Raw genomic sequence first — 22,519 nt, 5'->3', positions numbered from 1 at the left:
ACTGCATGACCACAGCCTTGGCTCTGTCCGCCTCCCCGGGGGGGGGGGACGGATGGGTTCGGTGGGCAACGGATGTGGAGCCCGACAAGGGCCAGCCCTGCACGAAGCGTGGGGTGGCGGGTGGGGGGGCGTGTGGCTCACGTCCTGCTCCCTGTGCTTTGTTTCAGGTGCGCTTGATGATCACGGACGCTGCCCGACACAAGCTGCTCGTGCTCACCGGACAGTGCTTTGAGAATACCGGAGAGCTCATTCTCCAGTCCGGCTCTTTCTCCTTCCAGAACTTCATAGAGATTTTCACCGATCAAGAGGTGGGCTCTCTAAGCTTCACAGTTGCTTGGTTCTGGTTGTGGCCTTAGGCTCCACTTTGAAAGCGGGGGATGGAGCTGGAGGGGAGGGGATGTCAAACGTCCTTTGAAATACGCAGAGCTGCATGATCCAACATTTGGTAGTTCTACGACTGAGCACCAAAAGGATTCGGGGCACCCATCCGTAATGAATTGGAGCCATTCTTAATGTGCTGGGGATGAGGTGGAGGGGACTGGAACAGTCCGTATTGCACAGATGGCAAAAATAATAAAGAAACTTGGGATGATAGAACCCAAAAGAAAACCCAGGGGTCTCCTTTTCTGAAAGAATACTCTGAAGATTTCTTCATCTTTAGGTAGGATCTCCCTGCCCCCATGTCCTTCATCATTTGTACGTACTTTTCCTGGTCTGCTTGCTCTTACTTTTTAATGCCTGGTCCCGGTGTTTGAACTTGGGCTGCTTGAGCAGCCCAACAAACAGAAGGCTCAAGAAAGGAAGGCATGTAGCCAAATGGGGCACATCCATGCCCCAAGAACAAGACGGTTAAAGTAGCTGGATTGAACCTGGGTCATTAGTATTTCTAATGAACAGATCTTATTCGAAGATGATGCATGTGAGGTGTTGAATATCATGTGGCATCAGTGGTATTTGGTAAAATCAGACTGAAGGGTTGAATTTGGTGATCTCTGCTTGAGGGTGTATCCTGGCGGGGGAAGTTCTCTTTTGAAAACAACATGCCTCTTTCATTTTGTTCGTGTGGTAGTTAGGCCTTTCGGGGCCATCAGCTTAGGGGTCGGGCCCGTCTACCCACGGTGGATGGATGACAGGTTTCTACATGGAGGGGTTTAGGGATGCGTGCCCAGGAGGAGTCTCCACTTTCCACTTGAAGCCGTCTTCCTGAGAACTTAACTGAGTTGGTGGCCTCTCAGTCTCCCGTGTTGCAAAAGGCCATCTGTCTTTCTGCATCTAAGCTTCCTTAGCCCTGGGTTTCACAGAAAAGTCTCTGGGTACCTGTCATCACCGGCCAGAGCTGTAAATAAACCTCCCGGCTTTGTTTGCCTTGCCTGAAGGCTTCTCGAAAACTCAAACTCTGGGCCAGGTGACTTAACAACCTTTCACTCTCCACCCACCTGGGGGAGGGGGGAATGAAAAACAGTGAAAAGGAACAACTCACTTAGTGTTTAAAGCCCCTACTTTCAGAAGGTGTGATGTCAGCTGGGGCCTGAGGCAGACAGCCCTGCCCACCCCCCACCCCACCCAGGAAGGGACCCCAGGGCGCACTCATGGCTGGTGCCATCTTTACCACTTCAAAACGAGGGCTTTTGTCCCTCTTTCTCCAGAGTTTGTCATCTGCCTACCCCCAAGGCCTCTAGAGTTCAGCCCACAGGACTAGAAGTCACTGGTCTAGACCATGGTCGCTAGCCCTTTAGAGCCATTGCCTACGGTGTGTGGCCTTGGAGAAAGGGTTTGAGTACAGAATGACTCAGGAACAAAGGGACCTTTAAGGTCATTGGTATTTAGTTTTGCTCCTTTTATCCAGTCCTTGATATCTGCTAGTCGTTCCAGAGAAACCAGAAATACCATTTAGGAAACACAAAAATGATGCATTTAAAAAAAAAAAAGAGCTAAAAATAAATGGACTGAAAAATAACAATTACCAGTGCATTTTGAGCTTCGGGTTGTAGGAATCTTTGTCATCGGAGGTCAACTACAAAACCAGAACTTACAGCTAGAAGAGTCATCTGGCTAAGCCATTCCTTCTTGAAACCTGAGGACAGTGAAGTCACATCTCCTGGGACATTTTTCAGTCTCTCTCGAAGAGAGTTTTTTTCCTTATGTGTCTCATTTTGTATCTTTAAGGAAGGAATATGCTCCCTTTTCCACTTGATATCTCAGACACCCTTCACCAACACTGCCAGTTGTTGTTTTTTTCCCTTCGGATCAATTATTTTCAGTTCTGCACACTGTTCTTCATAAAAGAAGATAATAGTCAACGTTTCTTAGGTTCTCTGGTCACTGTCCTTCAAACCTGTTGGCAGGAAAGGGATGGGGGAAAATCATGAGTTGTCTTGGTCATGTTTTAGGGCCTTGGCCTCATCTGACAATTAGATGCATGAGTCAGGGGCTCAGGGAACGAACAGCTGGGCTGGAGACGTATGGAAGCCGTCAGCATGTTAAAAAACACATGAAGTGATCTACGGGGAGAAGTGTATTCGAAGAGCAAGGGGCTCAGGTCTAGCATTTAGAGGTTCATGGCCAAGGAAAAGGAGCCAGCAATTTCAGTTTGGTTGGTTGGTTTGGGTCTAGTTTCTTTCAAATGTCATGACTCCTACCGAACACCATGCTCCAGGGGTCTCTAACCAGGTTAGGATGCTGTGGCAGGGACTCCTGTAGTTTTCAATACAACCTACTAATAAGTAGGTCTGAAAGTAACTTTTGACCATCAACATCCATAATTAAATGTCAGTGGGGAGGGGATGCCAGCTTGGGGGAGTGCTGTAATTTATATAAATCGGGGGCTCACTTTCAGAAAAAGAAAACAAAATGATTCAGTACAGGGCTTTGGGAGGGGACCCTGCCAGTGAGGAGCCTTGAAGTTTAAGCTTCTTTAGCTTTATGATAAATCCATTTGACTGTCATCTAAAATCCCTGTCTTCCCCCTGCATATTGCTGTTAAGCCAGCATCTCCCAATCCTTTGCATTATCCCTCCCGCTGGTTTAGTGGCCCTTACATGTGTCCCTTTGGTGTGCCATCCTGTTAGAGTTGACTCAGCCGTCATCATCCCAATGTCAAGGGCCCCCGTGAATGTTTTAATGCTTCCATCCCACATTTTGCTATCCCTCCCATTTTCATGCCACCCACAGATTTGATAAGCCTGTCTCTACCATTTTTTTATCCAAGTCGGTGCTCGACAGGACACACATGAGCCCTGAGGCATCCCATCGCAGACTTCCGTCCAGGTTGACGCTAAGCAGTGGGATTTATATGACTGGCTACAAATCCACCTAATTCTGCTATCGCCCCATTCAGAGATCTTGTTAAATGTCTTGCTAAAACCCAGAGATACATTGTCCACTGTATTTCCTCATTGCTCAAGCAAGTAACCTAATCAAAAAGGTAATCTAGTTAGAGTAGGCTGTGGTTTAGAAATTCAAATCTTATTTCATTATCTGCAGTAAAGTCATTTATTCTCCATATCTTCCTTCCTCTTCCAGTATGCCTGCATTTAATTAGAATTTTGACATTAACATTTAACAAAAAAGACTGTCTTTGCCCCCAGGCGATAGTTCTTCCGGTCATGTGTCTCATCTGTATTCGTAAGAACAAGGGAAGGGTAGCAATCCGTGTGCTTGAGAAGCACTGACAGGTTCATGGTCAGAGCAGCCACCCCAGGAGGACAGGACCTACCAAAGTGGCCAGTGTCAGTGCAGTTTAATGAACATCTCTGGAGCTGATGGTGTATCAGGGAAACACACGTAACGATCCAGAGATACAGACGGTGTGTTTCCTCCCGTTGAGGAACTTCTACTACAATGGGCTATGCTAACTACCATTTACTATGATGACAGCTTCCACACTCTTTTAGAGGAAGGCTCTGTCTCCAAGTCTGAGATTTACGAGTTTCCCGGCCCCTGCTAACATTGCTGGCTCCTCCTTATTGCTCTCATCTGTGCATTGCATAAGTGTGGATTGAGTGGGCTCTCTTAGGACGTAGTCTTTGGCCTGAGGCGCTCATCCCAGCGTGCATGTGGGTACACCGGCCTGGAAGCTGGCTCGGGGAATGGGGGGAAGCGGGGACTCTGTTTCCATGGTGTAGCTCCAAGACTGTGGCGGTTGTGCCTCCTAGTCCATCTGTCTCCTTCCCGAAGGCCTCTCTCTAGCTCTGCTCTCTGCTTCATCGTGCACAGTATGCTGCTGCTTCTCCAGAGAGACCAGATTTTCCTTTTCCAAAAGGAACGTGTGCTGACTTTCTTCTCCACTTTCCCTTATATTCCATGGTTTTCTATTCATCAGGCTCTCTGCTGTTTTTTAGTACCCTTGACTTCCTCAAAATTCTGTGCAAACTTGCTTTCTTTTGGGGCCACATTACCTTCGTTGCATAGGAACTTCCCAGCTGGAAATGAAAAGATGGAAAGTTAGGGAGGTATTCCCAAGGAATTTTTTTTTATTTTTTTATTTTATTTATTTATTTATTTATTTATTTATTTATTTATTTATTTATTTATTTATTTATTTTTTACCTTCTCTTTGAACTTGGTGTTTCAATACCCTCTACACATAGCTGGATCATACCCTTAGCTGCCACACCCCTCAGGGTGGAATTTTAAAAACTGAAATGAACTAAATTTTAAAATTTCATTATTAAAGACAGCATTTTGGGTTTTCCTAGATTTCTCCTCCCCTAAGATGTATTATAAAGCATGGATAGTGTGCACGTACTCTGTATGAAAATAAGGATGGAGAGAACCCTAATTGTGCTACAGTACGGGTGATGAGGGTCTGTGCTAATTATTGGATGACAGACCTTATCTGGTGCTCCTGTTTGCTCAGCAGATAATCTGAGCAGAGGCTCCCCCGAGACGTGCTTTTTCAGTTGTCTTACCTTCCGAAACAGTTGATTCTTCTCCCTTTTATAGAAAATTGTCAAGTCGGGGGAAAACAGCAAAGTCAAAGATTTATTATTTTGCTCTTTTGTGACCCTTCAAACAAAATGTAGGACAGATAGACTAACAAAGCACAAGTGGCTATGTTACTGCAATCTAATGTAGGAATACCCAGATTCTATAAATTACCCCCCTACACATATGCACACTAGTCGCCTCGGGATGTTAGTGTCTAGGAGGTTGTGTGAGACAGAGGAAACCACTCTAACACAGGAAGGTCAGAGTTCAGACCTGCTGGCTTGGGGATGCCTGGGCCAAGCGAAGTCTTTGCTTTCCCTTTCCCTGTTAACCATCAAAGACGCAGAGCTCTTTTCACTGGAACTCTGGGCTGATTTATGAGCTGTGCTGCAACTGGCAGGAGACTGGAGTTGATGACATGATTCTCCCTCACTATGTAGTAAGCCAAGACCATTTAACATATGGCCATCATGCACAGTGAGAAAGAAGATAGCATTTTCATTAAACTGTGGTCTCTGTTTTGATCATGATTTGCTCCTCTGCCTTCCCATCCTATGGTCCCATCCTATGCGTTGGAAAAGTTTTGAGTCGAGTTTGATCTTAGCTACTCACACCCAGGTTGCTCTGAGAAAAGCAGGAGGTGTGAGAAAGTAGAATGTCTCACTGTGGATTTAAACATGGGCTAATAAGGGACAAATATGGCCACTTGCTCACATGATAAATTATCCATTTGTTTGAATCATCATGACTTTAATCAAAGTATATGGGTTTGCAGAGAATCCACCGAATGATTCACTGGTGTTTTAAAGATGCCAGAACCGGTAGTTTTTTTTGTAGTGATTTGCAATCTAGAACTTCCTGTCTCCTGGGGGAAGAAAAACACATCAAACTTTTTTATTTTGTATCCACCAAATTCTAAAAGTGGTCAACAACTAGTACACTGCATCTAAACTCCTTTAGTGTGTCAAGCCTAGTGGAATAAAAGAAAACATTTTATAAACTGGTGAAATGACTCACATGGGCACCTCCTCTGTGATTGTTTAAAGGCCGTTTTTGCATGGCAGGCACCTAGTGGTGCTATCCAGAGTACTTCATAACCACTGTGGCTCATTCAGATGGTCACTGGCCCTCAAACTGGAGCAGGGGTGTGGAGTTGCCCTGCTGGGCAGGGACGCAGGCTGGAGGGGTCCCCAAGGAGGTGCTGGTGGTTGGGGAGTGGTGGCTGAGGCAGAAGGGAGTAGTGGGAGAGGTCAGGATGGAGGCTGATCACCTACCACAATGGAAATATTTCTGCATTTACCCAGCTAGCTTCTCTAAAGACAGCCCTTGTGCACACATTGACCCTGTGATGTGTAGTAATGGATCGGTGATGACAGTCACTTAAAACTTTTCTTTCTTCCCTTATTACTGTTTTTTTTAAATCCCAGATTGGGGAATTACTGAGCACCACCCATCCTGCCAACAAAGCCAGCTTAACCCTGTTCTGTCCTGAAGAAGGGGATTGGAAGAACTCCAATCTCGACAGACACAATCTCCAAGACTTCATCAACATTAAACTCAACTCAGCTTCAATATTGCCGGAAATGGAAGGACTTTCCGAGTTTACCGAGTATCTCTCAGAATCAGTGGAAGTCCCATCTCCCTTTGATATCCTAGAACCTCCAACATCGGGGGGATTTCTAAAGCTCTCCAAGCCGTGTTGTTACATTTTCCCAGGAGGGAGGGGTGATTCTGCATTGTTTGCCGTGAATGGATTCAATATGCTCATCAATGGAGGATCCGAAAGGAAATCCTGCTTCTGGAAGCTCATCCGACACTTGGACCGAGTGGACTCCATCCTACTCACCCACATTGGGGATGACAATTTGCCTGGAATAAACAGCATGCTACAGCGGAAGATTGCAGAGCTCGAGGAAGAACAGTCCCAGGGCTCCACCACAAATAGTGACTGGATGAAAAACCTCATCTCCCCTGACTTAGGAGTTGTATTTCTCAATGTACCTGAAAATCTGAAAAATCCAGAGCCAAACATCAAGATGAAGAGAAGCATAGAGGAAGCTTGCTTCACTCTCCAGTACCTAAATAAGTTGTCCATGAAGCCAGAACCTCTTTTCAGAAGTGTAGGCAATACCATCGATCCTGTCATTCTTTTCCAAAAAATGGGAGTTGGTAAACTGGAGATGTATGTCCTTAACCCAGTCAAGAGCAGCAAGGAAATGCAGTATTTTATGCAGCAGTGGACTGGTACCAACAAAGACAAGGCTGAACTAATCCTGCCTAATGGTCAAGAAATAGATATCCCAATTTCCTACCTAACTTCAGTCTCCTCTTTGATCGTGTGGCATCCGGCAAACCCTGCAGAGAAAATCATTCGAGTCCTGTTTCCTGGCAATAGCACCCAATACAATATCCTGGAAGGACTGGAAAAGCTCAAACATTTAGACTTTCTGAAACAGCCGCTGGCCACCCAGAAGGACCTAACTGGCCAGGTGGCAGCTCCAGCCGTGAAACAGGTGAAGCTGAAACAGAGAGCAGACAGCCGAGAAAGTCTGAAGCCAGCCGCAAAACCACTGCCAAGCAAATCTGTACGCAAGGAGTCTAAAGAGGAAACCCCTGAAGTCACCAAAGCTAATCATGTGGAAAAGTCGCCCAAAGTTGAAAGCAAAGAAAAGGTAACGGTGAAAAAAGACAAGCCGATAAAAACAGAGACCAAACCCCCAGTGACCGAGAAGGAGGTACCCAGCAAAGAAAAAGAAGAGCTGCCTCCCGTGAAGGCTGAGGTGGCCGAAAAGCCCACTACAGACGTCAAACCCAAAGTCACCAAGGAGAAGACAGTGAAAAAGGAAACAAAGGCCAAATCTGAGGAAAAGAAAGAGGAGAAGGAAAAGCCAAAGAAAGAAGTGGCTAAAAAGGAGGACAAAACACCCATCAAGAAGGAAGAAAAACCAAAAAAGGAAGAGGTGAAAAAGGAAGTGAAAAAAGAAGTCAAGAAAGAAGAGAAAAAAGAACCCAAGAAAGAGGTTAAGAAAGAAACCCCACTGAAGGAAGCCAAGAAGGAGGTTAAGAAGGAGGAGAAGAAGGAGATTAAAAAAGAAGAAAAGGAACCCAAAAAGGAAATTAAGAAACTTCCTAAAGACACAAAGAAATCAACTACTCCTCTCTCTGAAGCCAAAAAACCAACTGCATTAAAACCAAAAGTACCCAAGAAGGAGGAGGCGGTCAAAAAAGAGTCTGTTGCTGCTGGGAAGCCAAAGGAGAAGGGGAAGGTTAAGGTCGTCAAGAAGGAGGGCAAGACGGCAGAAGCTGCGGCCGCCGCCCTTGGCTCGGTGGCTGGCGCTGCGGCCGTGGCAGCAGCTGGAGCAGCAGGCGCCGGCCCGGCCAAAGAGCTCGAGGCCGAGAGGTCCCTCATGTCCTCCCCTGAGGATCTGACCAAGGACTTTGAAGAGTTAAAGGCCGAAGAGGTCGACGTAGCGAAAGACATGAAGCCTCAGCTGGAGCTGATCGAGGACGAGGAGAAGCTGAAGGACGCTGAGCCCGTCGAAGCCTATGTCCTCCAGAAAGAGACCGAAGTCATCAAAGGGCCCGCCGAGTCTCCCGACGAGGGAATCACCACCACCGAAGGCGAGGGCGAGTGTGAACAGACCCCCGAGGAGCTGGAGCCAGTCGAGAAGCAGGGGGTGGAGGACACTGAAAAGTTTGAAGACGAAGGAGCGGGCTTTGAGGAATCCTCAGAGACCGGAGACTATGAAGAGAAGGCCGAGACCGAGGAGGCCGAGGAGCCGGAAGAGGACGTGGAAGAAACCGTGTGCGTGAGCGCCTCCAAGCACAGCCTCACCGAGGAGGAGGAAAGTGCCAAGGCTGAGGCCGATGTGCACGTCAAGGAGAAGAGGGAGTCTCTGGCCAGCGGAGACGACCGAGCGGAAGAAGACATGGACGAGGCAGTGGAGAAAGGAGAAGCCGAACAATCGGAGGAGGAGGGTGAGGAGGAGGACAGAGCTGAGGATGCCAGAGAAGAAGAATACGAGCCGGAAAAAGCGGAGGCTGAAGATTACGTGATGGCCGTGGTGGACAAGGCCGCGGAGGCGAGCGGTGTCGAGGACCAGTATGGGTTCCTCGCCTCGGCCATCAAGCAACCGGGAGCCCAGTCGCCTGCCCGAGAACCCGCATCCTCAATTCACGATGAGACTCTACCTGGCGGCTCGGAGAGCGAGGCCACCGCTTCTGATGAGGAGAACCGAGAAGATCAGCCTGAAGAGTTCACTGCCACCTCCGGCTACACTCAGTCTACCATCGAGATTTCCAGTGAGCCCACCCCGATGGACGAGATGTCTACTCCTCGGGACGTGATGAGCGATGAAATCAACAACGAGGAGACGGAGTCCCCGTCTCAAGAATTTGTAAACATCACCAAATACGAGTCCTCGCTGTATTCTCAGGAATACTGCAAACCCGCTGTCGCGTCCCTCAACGGATTATCTGAAGGGTCGAAAACCGATGCCACGGATGGGAAGGACTACAACGCATCAGCCTCTACCATCTCCCCACCGTCATCTATGGAGGAGGACAAGTTTAGCAAGTCCGCCCTGCGGGATGCTTACTGCGCCGACGAGAAAGACCTGAAGGCCGGTGCCACGCTGGCGATCAGAGACACCATCTCAGCAGTTTCAGAAGAAAAACTTAGTCCACCCAAGAGCCCGTCCCCAAGTCCATCTCCTCCATCACCCGTAGAAAAGACCCCACTGGGTGAACGCAGCGTGAACTTTTCTCTGACCCCCAATGAGATCCAGGTCTCCGCAGAGGCGGAAGCAGCCCCCGTGTCTCCCGAGGTGACCCAAGTAGTCGAAGAGCATTGTGCTAGTCCCGAGGAGAAGACCCTGGAGGTGGTGTCTCCGTCTCAGTCTGCAACCGGCAGTGCTGGCCATACACCTTACTACCAATCTCCCACTGAAGAGAAACCTGGGCACCTCCCCACAGAGGTAATTGAAAAGCCACAAGCAGTTCCCGTGAGTTTTGAATTCAGTGATGCCAAAGATGAGAATGAAAGGGCTTCCATAAGCCCCATGGATGAGCCTGTGCCCGACTCGGAATCTCCTATTGAAAAAGTTTTGTCTCCCTTACGGAGCCCTCCCCTCATTGGATCCGAATCTGCCTACGAAGGCTTTCTGAGTGCCGATGACCAGGCTTCTGGCAGAGGCGCTGAGAGCCCCTTTGAGGGAAAGGATGGAAAACAAGGCTTTGCTGATGAAATAAGTCCAGTTTCTGACATGACTTCTACTGGTCTTTTCCAAGACAAAGAGGAAAGGAAAAGCACAGACTTTATACCGATAAAGGAAGACTTTGGTCAAGAAAAGAAAACCGACGATGTCGACGTCACGAGTTCGCAATCTGGACTGGCTTTGGATGAAAGGAAGTTAGGGGGAGAGGTGTCTCCTACACAGATAGATGTCAGCCAGTTTGGATCTTTTAAGGAAGACACGAAGATGTCCATTTCTGAAGGCACGGTCTCCGACAAGTCAGCTACGCCGGTGGATGAGGGTGTGGCAGAGGATACGTATTCTCACATGGAGGGCGTGGCCTCGGTCTCCACAGCCTCCGTGGCTACTAGCTCGTTTCCAGAGCCCACCACAGATGACGTGTCCCCTTCTCTGCACGCCGAGGTTGGCTCCCCACATTCCACAGAGGTTGATGACTCCCTTTCAGTGTCTGTTGTGCAAACGCCGACTACTTTCCAGGAGACAGAGATGTCTCCATCTAAAGAGGAATGTCCAAGACCAATGTCAATTTCTCCACCGGATTTCTCCCCTAAAACCGCCAAATCCAGGACACCAGTCCAAGATCACAGGTCGGAACAGTCCTCAATGTCTATTGAATTTGGCCAGGAGTCCCCTGAGCACTCCCTGGCTATGGACTTTAGTCGACAGTCCCCAGATCACCCTACAGTGGGTGCAGGTATGCTTCACATCACTGAAAATGGGCCAACCGAAGTGGATTACAGTCCTTCTGACATGCAGGACTCGAGTTTATCACATAAGATACCACCGATGGAGGAGCCCTCCTACACCCAAGACAATGACCTTTCGGAGCTCATCTCAGTGTCTCAGGTTGAGGCCTCCCCGTCCACCTCTTCAGCACACACCCCCTCTCAGATAGCGTCTCCTCTCCAAGAAGACACCCTATCCGATGTCGTTCCTCCCAGAGATATATCCTTATATGCCTCACTCACCTCAGAAAAAGTGCAAAGTCTAGAAGGAGAGAAGCTCTCACCAAAATCTGATATCTCTCCACTGACCCCAAGAGAGTCCTCTCCTTTGTATTCACCCAGCTTTTCAGATTCTACCTCTGCCGTCAAAGAGAACATAGCAGTTTGCCACACTTCCTCTCCTCCACCGATGGATGCCGCATCCGCAGAGCCCTACGGCTTCCGTGCCTCGATGTTATTCGATACGATGCAACACCAGCTAGCCTTGAACAGAGATCTGACCTTGTCCGGTGTGGAGAAGGACAGTGGAGGGAAAACGCCTGGTGACTTCAGCTATGCCTATCAAAAGCCCGAGAAGACAACCAGGTCCCCAGATGAAGAAGTTTACGACTATGAGTCTTATGAGAAAGCCACCCGGGCCCCAGACGTGAGTGACTATTACTATGAGAAGACAGAGAGAACCACAAAATCGCCGTGTGACAGCAGCTACCCTTACGAGACCGCTGAGAAGACCACCAAGACTCCTGAAGATGGTGGCTATGCCTATGACGTTGCCGAGAAGACCACCCGGACCCCTGAAGAGGCGGAGTACAGCTATGAAACAAGTGAGAAGACCATGAGGACCCCTGAAGTGAGTGGTTTCAGCTATGAAAAGACTGAGAGGTCTAGGAGGCTCCTGGATGACATCAGCAATGGCTACGATGACTCTGAAGATGTTGGCCACGCACTTGGGGATTCCGGCTACTCTTACAAGACCACTGAGAAGATTGCCAGTTACCCTGAGCCCGAGAGCTACTCCTATGAGGCGTCTACGACAGCTACACGAGCCCCTGATGCTTCCACGTACTGTTACGAGACGGTGGAGAAGATCACCAGAACCCCCCAAGCGGCGACGTATTCCTATGAGACTTCAGACCAGTGCTACACTGCAGAAAAGAAGTCCCCCTCAGAGGCCCGCCAGGATGTCGACTTATGCCTCGTGTCCTCCTGTGAATACAAGCATCCCAAGACAGAACTTTCGCCCTCCTTCATTAATCCCAATCCTCTCGAGTGGTTTGCCAGTGAGGAGCCAACTGAAGAATCCGAGAAGCCCCTCACCCAAGCAGGGGGTGCCCCACCACCTCCAGGAGGAAAGCCACAGGGGCGACAGTGTGACGAAACCCCTCCCACCTCAGTCAGCGAGTCGGCTCCGTCCCAGACCGATTCTGATGTCCCCCCGGAGACCGAAGAGTGCCCTTCCATCACGGCAGATGCAAATATCGACTCTGAAGATGAATCCGAAACCATCCCCACAGACAAAACCGTCACATACAAACACATGGACCCACCTCCTGCCCCCATGCAGGACCGAAGCCCTTCTCCACGCCACCCTGACGTGTCCATGATGGACCCGGAGGCCTTGGCTATTGAGCAGAACCTGGGCAAAGCCCTGAAGAAAGACCTGAAAGAGAAGACCAAAACCAAAAAGCCGGGTACAAAGACCAAGTCGTCGTCACCTGTCAAAAAGGGTGATGGGAAGTCTAAGCCCTCTGCAGCATCCCCCAAACCAGGGGGCTTGAAAGAATCCTCAGATAAGGTGTCCAGAGTGGCTTCTCCTAAGAAGAAGGAATCCGTGGAAAAGGCAACAAAAACCACTACCACTCCTGAGGTCAAAGCTGCACGTGGGGAGGAGAAAGACAAGGACACCAAGAATGCCGCCAATGCCTCCACATCCAAATCGGTAAAGACTGCAGCTGCAGGTAGGTAGAAGGGCCGACACCCCGATGTGGGCCACAACTATTCCACTTTGCCTGGAGCCTCTGAGAGAGTACCACAGTCCCGTCCCTTTAACTATTCTCTTCTGCCGAAGGCGTGGATCTCAGCCTGGCGTAGACGTAGGCTTGAGGCTGGTGCGGCATGTGGCCCGGAGCAGCTGGGGTTCACCAGGCACGGTTTCCTGGCTTTGCTCCATCCTGCAACACAGCAACCACAGCCTTGTTCTAAACCTTCAGAACCAAGGATGTGTGTTCCAGGCTCCTCTGGAGGACTGTGTTGGCGCTAGCGTCAGGCACCCTGGCCTCAGAACCAAGCCAAGGTGACAGCCTGGGAGCTCCCAAAGGCTTAGGGAGAACCAGAGTGCCAAGCCAAGCTTGGTGTGACCAGTGTAGGCCCAAGATTTAGATTCGAGTTTTTTATAAAAAAATTTTTAAAGTAAAATTATAACATTTTCAAATTTGAAGTTATAACATTTAAAATTAATCAGAAAAATTTAAAAAAAAAAAACAACAACTTGCCATGCTAGAGCTACATCCACATTAAAGGCAGTGCTCTGTTTTCTTATTGGCCAATGACTATCATAATTTCAGTTGACCAGTCCCCAGTTCAAATTGAGAGAAAAGCGTCAAAGGCTCTTCTTATTCCCCCCCCCCCTTTATTTCGGGTTGAAATTCACTTAGGAGGAGATATCCCTGACTTCTGATCATTTCTGTTTTGGTCCTAATTCCCTTATTCATTAGGTTCTCAGCAATGACTTGGGTTTTTGATGGAACAAGTTTCTAATGGCCCGGCTTTATTTCTTTGCTTCAAACCAATCACAGGGATTTCCATTAATATATTTTATTTGCTTTAAGTAGTCAATTAGGGATTTCGGACCTCAGTTCACAGAGTAATATTAATTGACCCAAACATGTACAGCAAAAAATAATTTGAATAACATTTCTCATTTATTTGGGGAAAAATCTGATTGATGAAACTTGGGACTCTCAAATTCAGTGCATTTTAGGAACTATCACTTATAGCTGCAAAGTCTTACTTTGAGCAACATGGAAGATCAATTTCCAGCCTGCGTTCTCATCACATTTCCTTTGTACGTGCATGCAGAAAACAAACTGATTTTGTTCACGCTTAGAATTAATGGAAAACCACCAGATAATGAATCTCTTGGTCTGAAAGAGTTGGCAACTGACCCGCACTTGGGAGAAAACATGAAATCCTTTCAAACAGATAAAAACCAACTGAAATTTGCTACCAAACTTGCCAAATAGAGCCACTCTAGCCCACATAATGGGGGTTTTTAAGACATTTTTCTCTTCTTTTGGTGTCCTTTAAAGAGATTAATTTTAAGGCCAAGAAACAAATAAAGAGGAGTTAATTTGAATTTACGTTGAAGGTAATTTTCCAATAGATTTCTAAAACAACAAAACCGCATTATCAAGTGATTTTTAAAACCAGCCTTTGCCAACGGCTGTCAGTTCTCTACTATGTCTGAGCAACGTTCATTCAGTGTTGATGGTTGCCATGGAGTGCACCAGGCAAAGCCGTGGTCATTTTTAATTGTTAGGACTGTAGTTCACGGACTCCTGCGATCAGTCAGAATTGGTTTGGTAGGCCCAAATATGGACATTTTGAGTCCTTGTAGCTCAGATTCATTAAAATGGCTGGTTATTCATTAAAATGAGTTAGTGTATCCAAAGAGCAGTTTGGCTGATTCTCGTGACTCCCCCACTCCTAAAAGTAAAACTGGACAGTTGTGGAATTCACTGGTGGTTTGACTCTGTGGTGACAGCCTTTATCCTATGGAGAAAGGAAAGAGGATTAAGTATGTAGGATCCAGCTGATGTTTTAAATGACATTACAGCAGGGGTCTCAACCGACTGCACATTAGCATTATTTGGGATGCTTTTAAAGCAGTGAAGCTGGACCCTGGGGTGTGGGACTGGGGCATCAGTATCAGGCTTGCTCGGTGATGCTAACTACCCAGCTAGGTTGGAGCACCACTGCCCTAGAATGCCAGTTCTAAGAATGTTCCAAAAAGTTTAAACCCTGAAGCCAGGACAACTCAGAAAGCCAACTCAGCAGACAAGGTGCCAGGAAAGTTCTGAGTTAATCCGAATCTTGACTTGGCCTGGGCTTTCTGATTTAGACCGGGAATGTCGGCGGCCAGATGCCCCTTTCCTGGTCTGATAGGTCTTGAGTGGTTAGCCAAAGGTGCCTTTCCGAACCATCTTCTCGTCCAAGGTTGGTAGCCAGCTTGCCTCGGGAGAGATGTCTGCCTTTCCAGAGCACCGTGCTAGGACAGAATGCAGTGTTTCGTCACTTTATGAACAAGGCCAAGTTCTGGGGGCCTTGGAGGTCAGAGGAAGTTTATATCTGAGCCATTTGCTAAGTCAAATGTTGGGGTATAATATTCTGCTATCGGCAGAACTGTTATCACAGGAGATCCTAACATGGATGGCTAACGTTGCTCCACTGGTTTTTACCACACGCAGAGTCTTCCTTCTGACTTTCAAAAAAAAAAAATGTTTCTTAGATCCCTTTTCAAATTAGGATGCACGTTGGCAGCTCTTTTAGGAGGAGTATGGCTCTCTAGTTCCATAGTTTAGGAAGGCCTTGGAATTCTTTTTTCTTTCTAATGGGTTGTCCACAGAGGGAAACGATCCCATTCTTTGTTTCTCCCGCTAAGATGGTAAACAGCCATGTTCTCTTTTCTCCAGTTGCCCTTTACAAGAGAGAAAGGGAAATGCCCAGTACACTCTGCATGTCCTGCAGGACCTTTTTGGGGATAAGTAGGGAAGGAGTACCAGACCAGTGGGTCTCTTTGCATTTCTGTGACCCTGGCTTTTCTCTTTATTTGCCAAAGGACCGGGAACCACCAAGCCCTCCAAGCCCTCAGCTGTGCCTCCAGGCCCCCCTGTGTATTTGGACCTGTGCTATATTCCCAATCACAGCAATAGTAAGAATGTTGATGTTGAGTTTTTCAAGAGAGTGAGGTCATCCTACTACGTGGTGAGTGGGAATGACCCTGCTGCTGAGGAGCCCAGCCGGGCTGTCCTGGATGCCTTGTTGGAAGGGAAAGCCCAGTGGGGCAGCAACATGCAGGTAAGAGCCCCGGGACAGTGTCTACACCACACATGGAACTGTGTCCAGAGGCAGAGGGAAGGAAACATGTTTAAAGAACCACCGGTGTGATTATGAATCCGCATGGGGTACCCCATGGTTCTCTTACACGTGAAATATCTTGAGGACAAAGTGGATTCACACACACAAGATAAGTCTAGAATATTATTCCTGGCACCACCAACAGTCATAGCCTTACCATCCTAAGGCATAATTCACTTATCTACAAAACGGGCCCAAGATGCCTTGCCCTTCCCCCTAATATACCAAGGATATTTATGTATGAATCAAAATGATATTTCCATGTGAGAGCTACAAAGGAATTGTCTTTTCTCCTTTGTGTTTCATGAATGTGACCAAACCAAGAAATACAGCCATTTAGAAAATCACCTGTCGATGTGAAATCCCGCAGGAGCATTGCTGAGGATGGTCCCCAACAGGACCCCTCCTAGCTCCCAAACATCATAAACGGGCTATGAACCACTCTCTTATTTTGGCTGTGAATCTTTGCTTATATCAGTTTTACCCGTGGTTTTGCAGTCACCTAGTAAACTGTTTGCATAATATTAAATAGAATTATTTGCTAGTTAAGCATATTACATCTCATGAGAAACACCTGGTGGCCTCCTAATAAATAGTAGATGGAATTTTTACCATTCCAGCCAGTACCCAGCCAGCCAGCCACGAGCCAGCCACTCCACCACCCCCAGCCACACACACAAAGATACAAATCTTTAATCTCAGGATGAAGTATCAGTTACACACAATGGAGCAGCAATGATAACTAAAGCTCCTTGGATTCAATACACAGTATCTTTCATGCAAAATTGCTCAGCTGGGTGATAGGAAATATAAGTGATATCACCTGCACGGAAGCCCTTCTTCTCTTAACACTGAATATTTGAACACCTGATGGTGAATGTAGATGAACTGATTGACTGGTCATGAGGTCTTTTTTGGTCCCCGTCTTCAGCTCTCCCAGAAAACCTTAATTCATTGCTGCTTTGATTCCTAGAAAATGTAAGTTGAAAAATCCTTCATATTGGAGAAAAAGTAGGAAATTGCCCACTCGTCACCCTCCTTTGAATGGTCTGACTCATAGCCTTATTATTGTTCTATTTTTTCCCCTCTGGTTTCTGGCTCTGCCCTTGACCAACTATTTTCTGTCTCCCTGCAGGTAACCCTGATCCCTACTCATGACTCAGAAGTGATGAGGGAATGGTACCAAGAGACCCACGAGAAACAACAGGACCTCAACATCATGGTCTTAGCAAGCAGCAGCACAGTGGTTATGCAAGATGAATCCTTCCCTGCATGCAAGATTGAACTGTAAAAAACCAAGACCAGCCACACCACAGGATTTGAACTTTGTTTCCAGAAATTCTTCAATTTGAAACGCCACCTTTTCTAAAGAGTCAATTCGTCTAAATAAGTCACTGAACTGTTACCTGCCAAACGCTATACTGTGTCATGGTGATGCAAGTCACTAATATTTCTTAGTTTTTGCTGATTTGCTAAGGGAAGTAACAGTATTCCCACAGTAGGGTTCAAGTTACTGCAAAAATACCCACCCCAGTTCATCTCTGCTCAACATTTGGAAACCATGCACTAGCAAACCCAACTGACTTCCGCTAGGTAGAGGCATTTGTCTTAGAGAGAGAGAGAAAGAAAGAGAGAGAGAGCGCGCGCACGCACAATGAGAGAGAACACAGGAGAGAGGGAGAATGAGAAAGCAAAAGGATGCAAGAGAAGGAGAGGTAATGGTAGAGAGTGCTGGTGAGATACCCAGAGAGAGGGAGACAGAGCGAGGTGTGGGGTAAGGAGGAGGGAATAACCAGCACTTAGGGCTGCGTTTTCTCACGCAGCCTGTATTCTATAGTCTACATAGGCAAAGTTTTCAACTTGTGTCAGTCTGAGGCATCAAAAAGGGTCTCAATTTTCTAGAACGAGTTAGCCGAAAGGAAACAAAGAAGGGAACAGAACTTGTTCTGAGGGCATGTGAGATTTTTCACGCCTTAATTAAGCTCCTTCAGTTTGAAGGCTGCGCACCGACATGATGTAGAGAGCGCAGACTGGAAGAGCGAGTGGTTTGAACCCCATTCGGAACTCTCAGACTCTTCAGACACACGAGTAGATTGATCTAAGGCATGCTCCCAGCATTTGTCCACCCAGTTAGTCCACTCGGAGTCACTTAACCTGCATGCGGAAACACCCAAGTCCACCCCGATTAACAAGCAAATACCAAAGCGGTTGGGAGTAAATACGGTAGACAATTTGCCTTAGAAAGTGACTTGAATGTACAAAAGATACTTGATGCACTTATTTTTTAACGTGAGACCGCAAGTTTATAAAACATCCGTGTAGGATTATAGATACTCCAGTTCACGGAGCAAGTGTGTGCGCGTGTGGGGGTCCTAGAAGCTGATCTGATGGGTGCAGCGGTTTGATGCTGAGTCATGCGTGTTGAATACCACCTCGGTGCGCCCATGGCCCCTCAGCCAAACAAGTTGAGCCTTTCGTAGCTTCTTTACTATGGCAAGTTCCAAGATTGAAATGGCTTCTATGATCAGAACTGGGAAAACAGTGAATCTTATGGTGGAAGAGGTTTCTCGGCAAGTGTACAGTATTTACCTTCCTTTGTCTTACATTGGCTTTTTCTTTTTTTTTTTAATTTTCCATTAATTTCAGTATCATGGGAACAAGTGTACAGAAGAATTTTTTTTTTAGATATGTGAGAACTTTTCATAGATGAACTTTTTAACAAATGTTTTCATTTACAGGAAAATGCAAAGAAAATTTCAAGTGATAGCCTTTTTCTTTTCCCCCAAGTCCTTCGTAAGACAAAAAAAAAAATGTTTTTTGAAGTTCTGGTGAGATTGAAGTCTGATATCGCAGTAATAATATTTATTAAAACCCATAACTACCAGGAATAGTGATACCTCCCACTCCCTGGTCCCCCCTAACGTAAAAATCTGAGTACGTGTTATTTGAGAGTGGGGGAGAATGGCATGGTAGGCTACTTTTCCAGGCCTTTAACGTCACCCTGTGGTATTCCACATACTTCTTTCAGGGTCTTGAACCATGAGGTAGAAGAGCCAAGGCAAGTTCAAAGAACCCTAGCAAAAATTTGCTTTGGGATTTTCTTTCTTTTTTCCTTTTTTTTTTTTTTTTGGGAAAAAAAAATAAAAGAAATAATTCATTGAAAGCAAATGAATTCCCATCTCCGACGATTCATCCCATAGAGTTCAGAGATCACTTCCATCGTTGTCGTCATTGAACTCTGAATCCGGAAACCAGATCATGTCTAAGCGGACGTCCAGTTCCAAGTTGCAGATCGATGCGCCCAGTGTTCAGATGTGGCAAACTTCTCAGTGACACCTGTGCTGTGCTCTGTCACGTTGTGTTTCCTGCAGACTCTTAAGATCCACGGAGTAGTGAACAGTGACCTCATTTTATTTTCTATGTTAGTTATTTATTTCAAGATTAACATTTTAGTTGATTTTTGTCTGGTAAGTGTGTGTTTTGCACTGCTAACAACTATGAGGGTTTAAACAATGCTTCTTCAGGGTCCCCTCGTGGAGGACCTCTGCAGTCTACTTAATGCTGTGAATTACATTTTTCAAATGTTTTAATTTTTTTTAAAAAATTAATATTCTATTTTTTTTAGGCTTCTCTAGAAATGCAGCTTTTATTTATTACCCCATTTCTTTAGAGTCCTTAAGAACAACACATTGATAAAGGGTACAAAAAATTAACAGAAAATGGAAAACTCAAGGTGACAAAAATGGATTTTATTGAGTATAAACTTACCTACTTCAGACTTCTTTTATGAGACAACCTAAGAGAACTCATGATAATTATTTACTGATTAGTTATTAAGCTGAGTTGGTTGTGTCCACGTAATACATGGGAAGAGAAACTGATTTCCAGCCTTCTTGCCAAATCCAGACCTCTGCTTGATTTTTCTTTGATAGAAGAAGGAATTATTTTCCAATTTCCCAAATTCAATTTACTTAACAGGTGCATTATTTTGCCTTTAAACCAACAAACATCTTGGAGAATTATAGCCAGTCTTCAATTAGAACCATTCTATCCTACTCCTTTATTTTTTCTTTTCTTTTTGCTATGGGATTTAATGGAACAAATATACAAAAGCTGACACTGGTCAGCTGGCTCTTTTTCCTATGAAATGTATCAGTACCTTTTTCCATCCATTGTTCTCAGTGATGACCACAGAGCTGGAATATACCAGGAAAGTCGAGATTTGCATTGCAGGTTCCTCCTGTCCTTCCAGACACCTTTCCTACCTGTGTGACTAACCTAATTTTGCTAGTTCCATAAGTACACAATTGGTTTAGTAACAGCCATGACAATGTACCGTGTACATTCATGGTGAGGGCTAAAGATGGACACAGACTTCTAGGAGCTTTATTCATACTGATTACTTAATCCAGTTGTACAGATTGAATATTCGAGTGAAAGGAATTTACGCTCTGTTTCAATGATGAGATTCCATCGAGAGGGCACTCATGATCATGAACTTTTGGTAGTATTCTTAAGCAAAAATTCTACAGAGACTAAATGTTAGAGGTGATCCTCCACTTTCAATTTTAATGAATTCTATCCCCTTTCTCAAAACCCAACCCCCATGCATGCTTTCTCAGTCTTGTGGTGGGACTGGATACAATGACTGACCCCCTCCCCCACCCCCAACACCCATTTTCCATGGAGTTCAAAAAAAAAAATTCTTTTTTTTTTTTTTTTAAGACCTTACATATCCTAGTGAATGGTTTCCCCAGTGTATATGAATGTTTTAAGTGTCTCCAATAGCTTATGCAGTTTAGGAGCTTTTCAATACTCATTTAATAAGATTCAATCATTTGCTAATGAAAATCTACCACCTTCCATTTTTCTCTCTATTACCAAATTTCAGCTCTCAGGAGCTGCTCTACAATTCTGAAATTGCTTTTCTTGCCTCTCTTTAGTCACCTGTCACAGGAGGTTCTTGCTCGGTAATGATATTGTGAGTTAGATTAATGACTTTTTTTTTTTTTGTGCTTCGGATTTTAGAAGAAAAGATTTGTTTCCATTTGAAAGGAACTGTAAGCTTTTATCTTCTAACCAACTGAACAACACACCAAAAGCAGCCTAGGGATGAGCATTTCTTTGAAAGCAATTAGGTTATTCACCTGGTATTAAAACTATTGACTATTAAAAAAAATCTGACTTTATTAATTTAAAAGGCAGCATCAAAAACTTGAAAAGGAAGGGAAAAATAAATAAATAGCTTCTCTGCACTCGTTTGGAGCTCCCCAAACAGGAGCCATCAAGATGAGGCATCAAGACCGGGCTGCCCTTTCCAGAACACCGTGCAGCCGTTCTGAGTCGTGCTTACCCACGCTGCATGCAGCCCTTCTCTTTCCAGCCCCGGAAAGAAGTGGTCTTGAGCCCGGTTGAGAAGCACCTCCACTCCTCTCTCTCGTTCTGAATGGTGTTTGTGTCAGTCTGCAGCTGTGTATGGTATTATGTCTTATAATCCTGCATCACTTCTATCCTATCCAGTCATATCTAATGTAGAAAATTAGTTTTCAGTGAAAGTAATATGTAGTGCTTTTATGATATTTGTGTGCAATATCCCCTCTTCCATTGAGGATATTTGATGTAAAAGAAAAAAAAAAAAACAAAAACTCAGTTCCACAATAAAATACAAAAGTGGCAAAAGTTCCCGTGTGTGCTGTGCCGTCCTTTGTTTTGTGCACTGAGTTGGGCTCATGGGGAGTTGGGATTTGCCCCCCACAGCAGGGGAACGAGTCCACGAGGGCTGATTGTGTTTTTTTCAGTGGCTCCCTGGCTTTTGGCAGAGGGCCTTGTGTTCCTCCAATGAGTGCTGCGTCGTTACCGTCTCTAACCCACCCCTAGAGCATGTGGGGAGTCTAAGGGCAGAAACTGGGAGGTGAAGGAGACCGGAATGAGTAAGCACAGCAGTGTAGATGAAGGAGGGTAGGGAGGGTTTCTTACATAAAGCAAAAACCAGGCCTCAACCCTCGCTTGGCCACAGCCGGCTGCCTGACCTCCCTCTATCCATCGAAAGCTCCTTTACTTCCCTGTAACATGAGAGGACTCGGCACGATGGTCAATCTGAGTGATCCCTCCCAAGACGGACTTTCTGGGCTCCTCGCGCCCACGACCTTCGCTCTACACCCGGCAGTGGCTAGTCCTGTGGGGACCTGTGGAGACAATCAAAGCCTAAGGGCTGCCCTCCACTGGGGTGCCAGGGCTCCCAGAACTCAAGGGTGGGCTCTGGGGACGTGGGAAAAGCACCACAAGCGAGGACTAAGCTGAGGCCTGCTGGGTGTGTGTGTCATGCACGCGGTGTCGGGCAGAAAGCACACTGGGCAGGGCAACAGCTCAGGCGAATGGAGCAGGAGCAGTTACATCGGGGAGGGGGGCACTCAGCTCAGAGGGGCAGGTGGGGGGTCCCCTGGCATCTCAGTCCCCCCAGGGGCCCTCCAGCCC

The 22,519-nt window shown here is 46.3% G+C and overlaps 1 protein-coding gene across 1 annotated transcript in view; it reads left to right on the top strand.

Annotated features, from left to right (window-relative positions):
* The window catches only part of MAP1B (microtubule associated protein 1B), an 85,437-nt gene extending 63,710 nt beyond the window's left edge, over positions 1-21,727 (top strand). The window contains exons 4-7 of the mRNA XM_055331947.1: positions 168-308; positions 6,357-12,867; positions 15,747-15,985; positions 17,181-21,727. Coding sequence (XP_055187922.1) covers positions 168-308; positions 6,357-12,867; positions 15,747-15,985; positions 17,181-17,336 — 7,047 coding nt within the window. The 3' untranslated portion in view covers positions 17,337-21,727. The remainder of the gene's footprint in view (positions 1-167; positions 309-6,356; positions 12,868-15,746; positions 15,986-17,180) is intronic.
* Positions 21,728-22,519: the final 792 nt, after the last annotated feature.

This window comes from Nyctereutes procyonoides, unplaced genomic scaffold, assembly GCF_905146905.1.
Source record: "Nyctereutes procyonoides isolate TBG_1078 unplaced genomic scaffold, NYPRO_anot_genome, whole genome shotgun sequence".
Classification (NCBI taxonomy): Eukaryota; Metazoa; Chordata; class Mammalia; order Carnivora; family Canidae; genus Nyctereutes; species Nyctereutes procyonoides.
The sequence above is the reverse complement of the archived record's forward strand: the minus strand, read 5'-3'. Positions and strand labels throughout refer to the sequence as shown.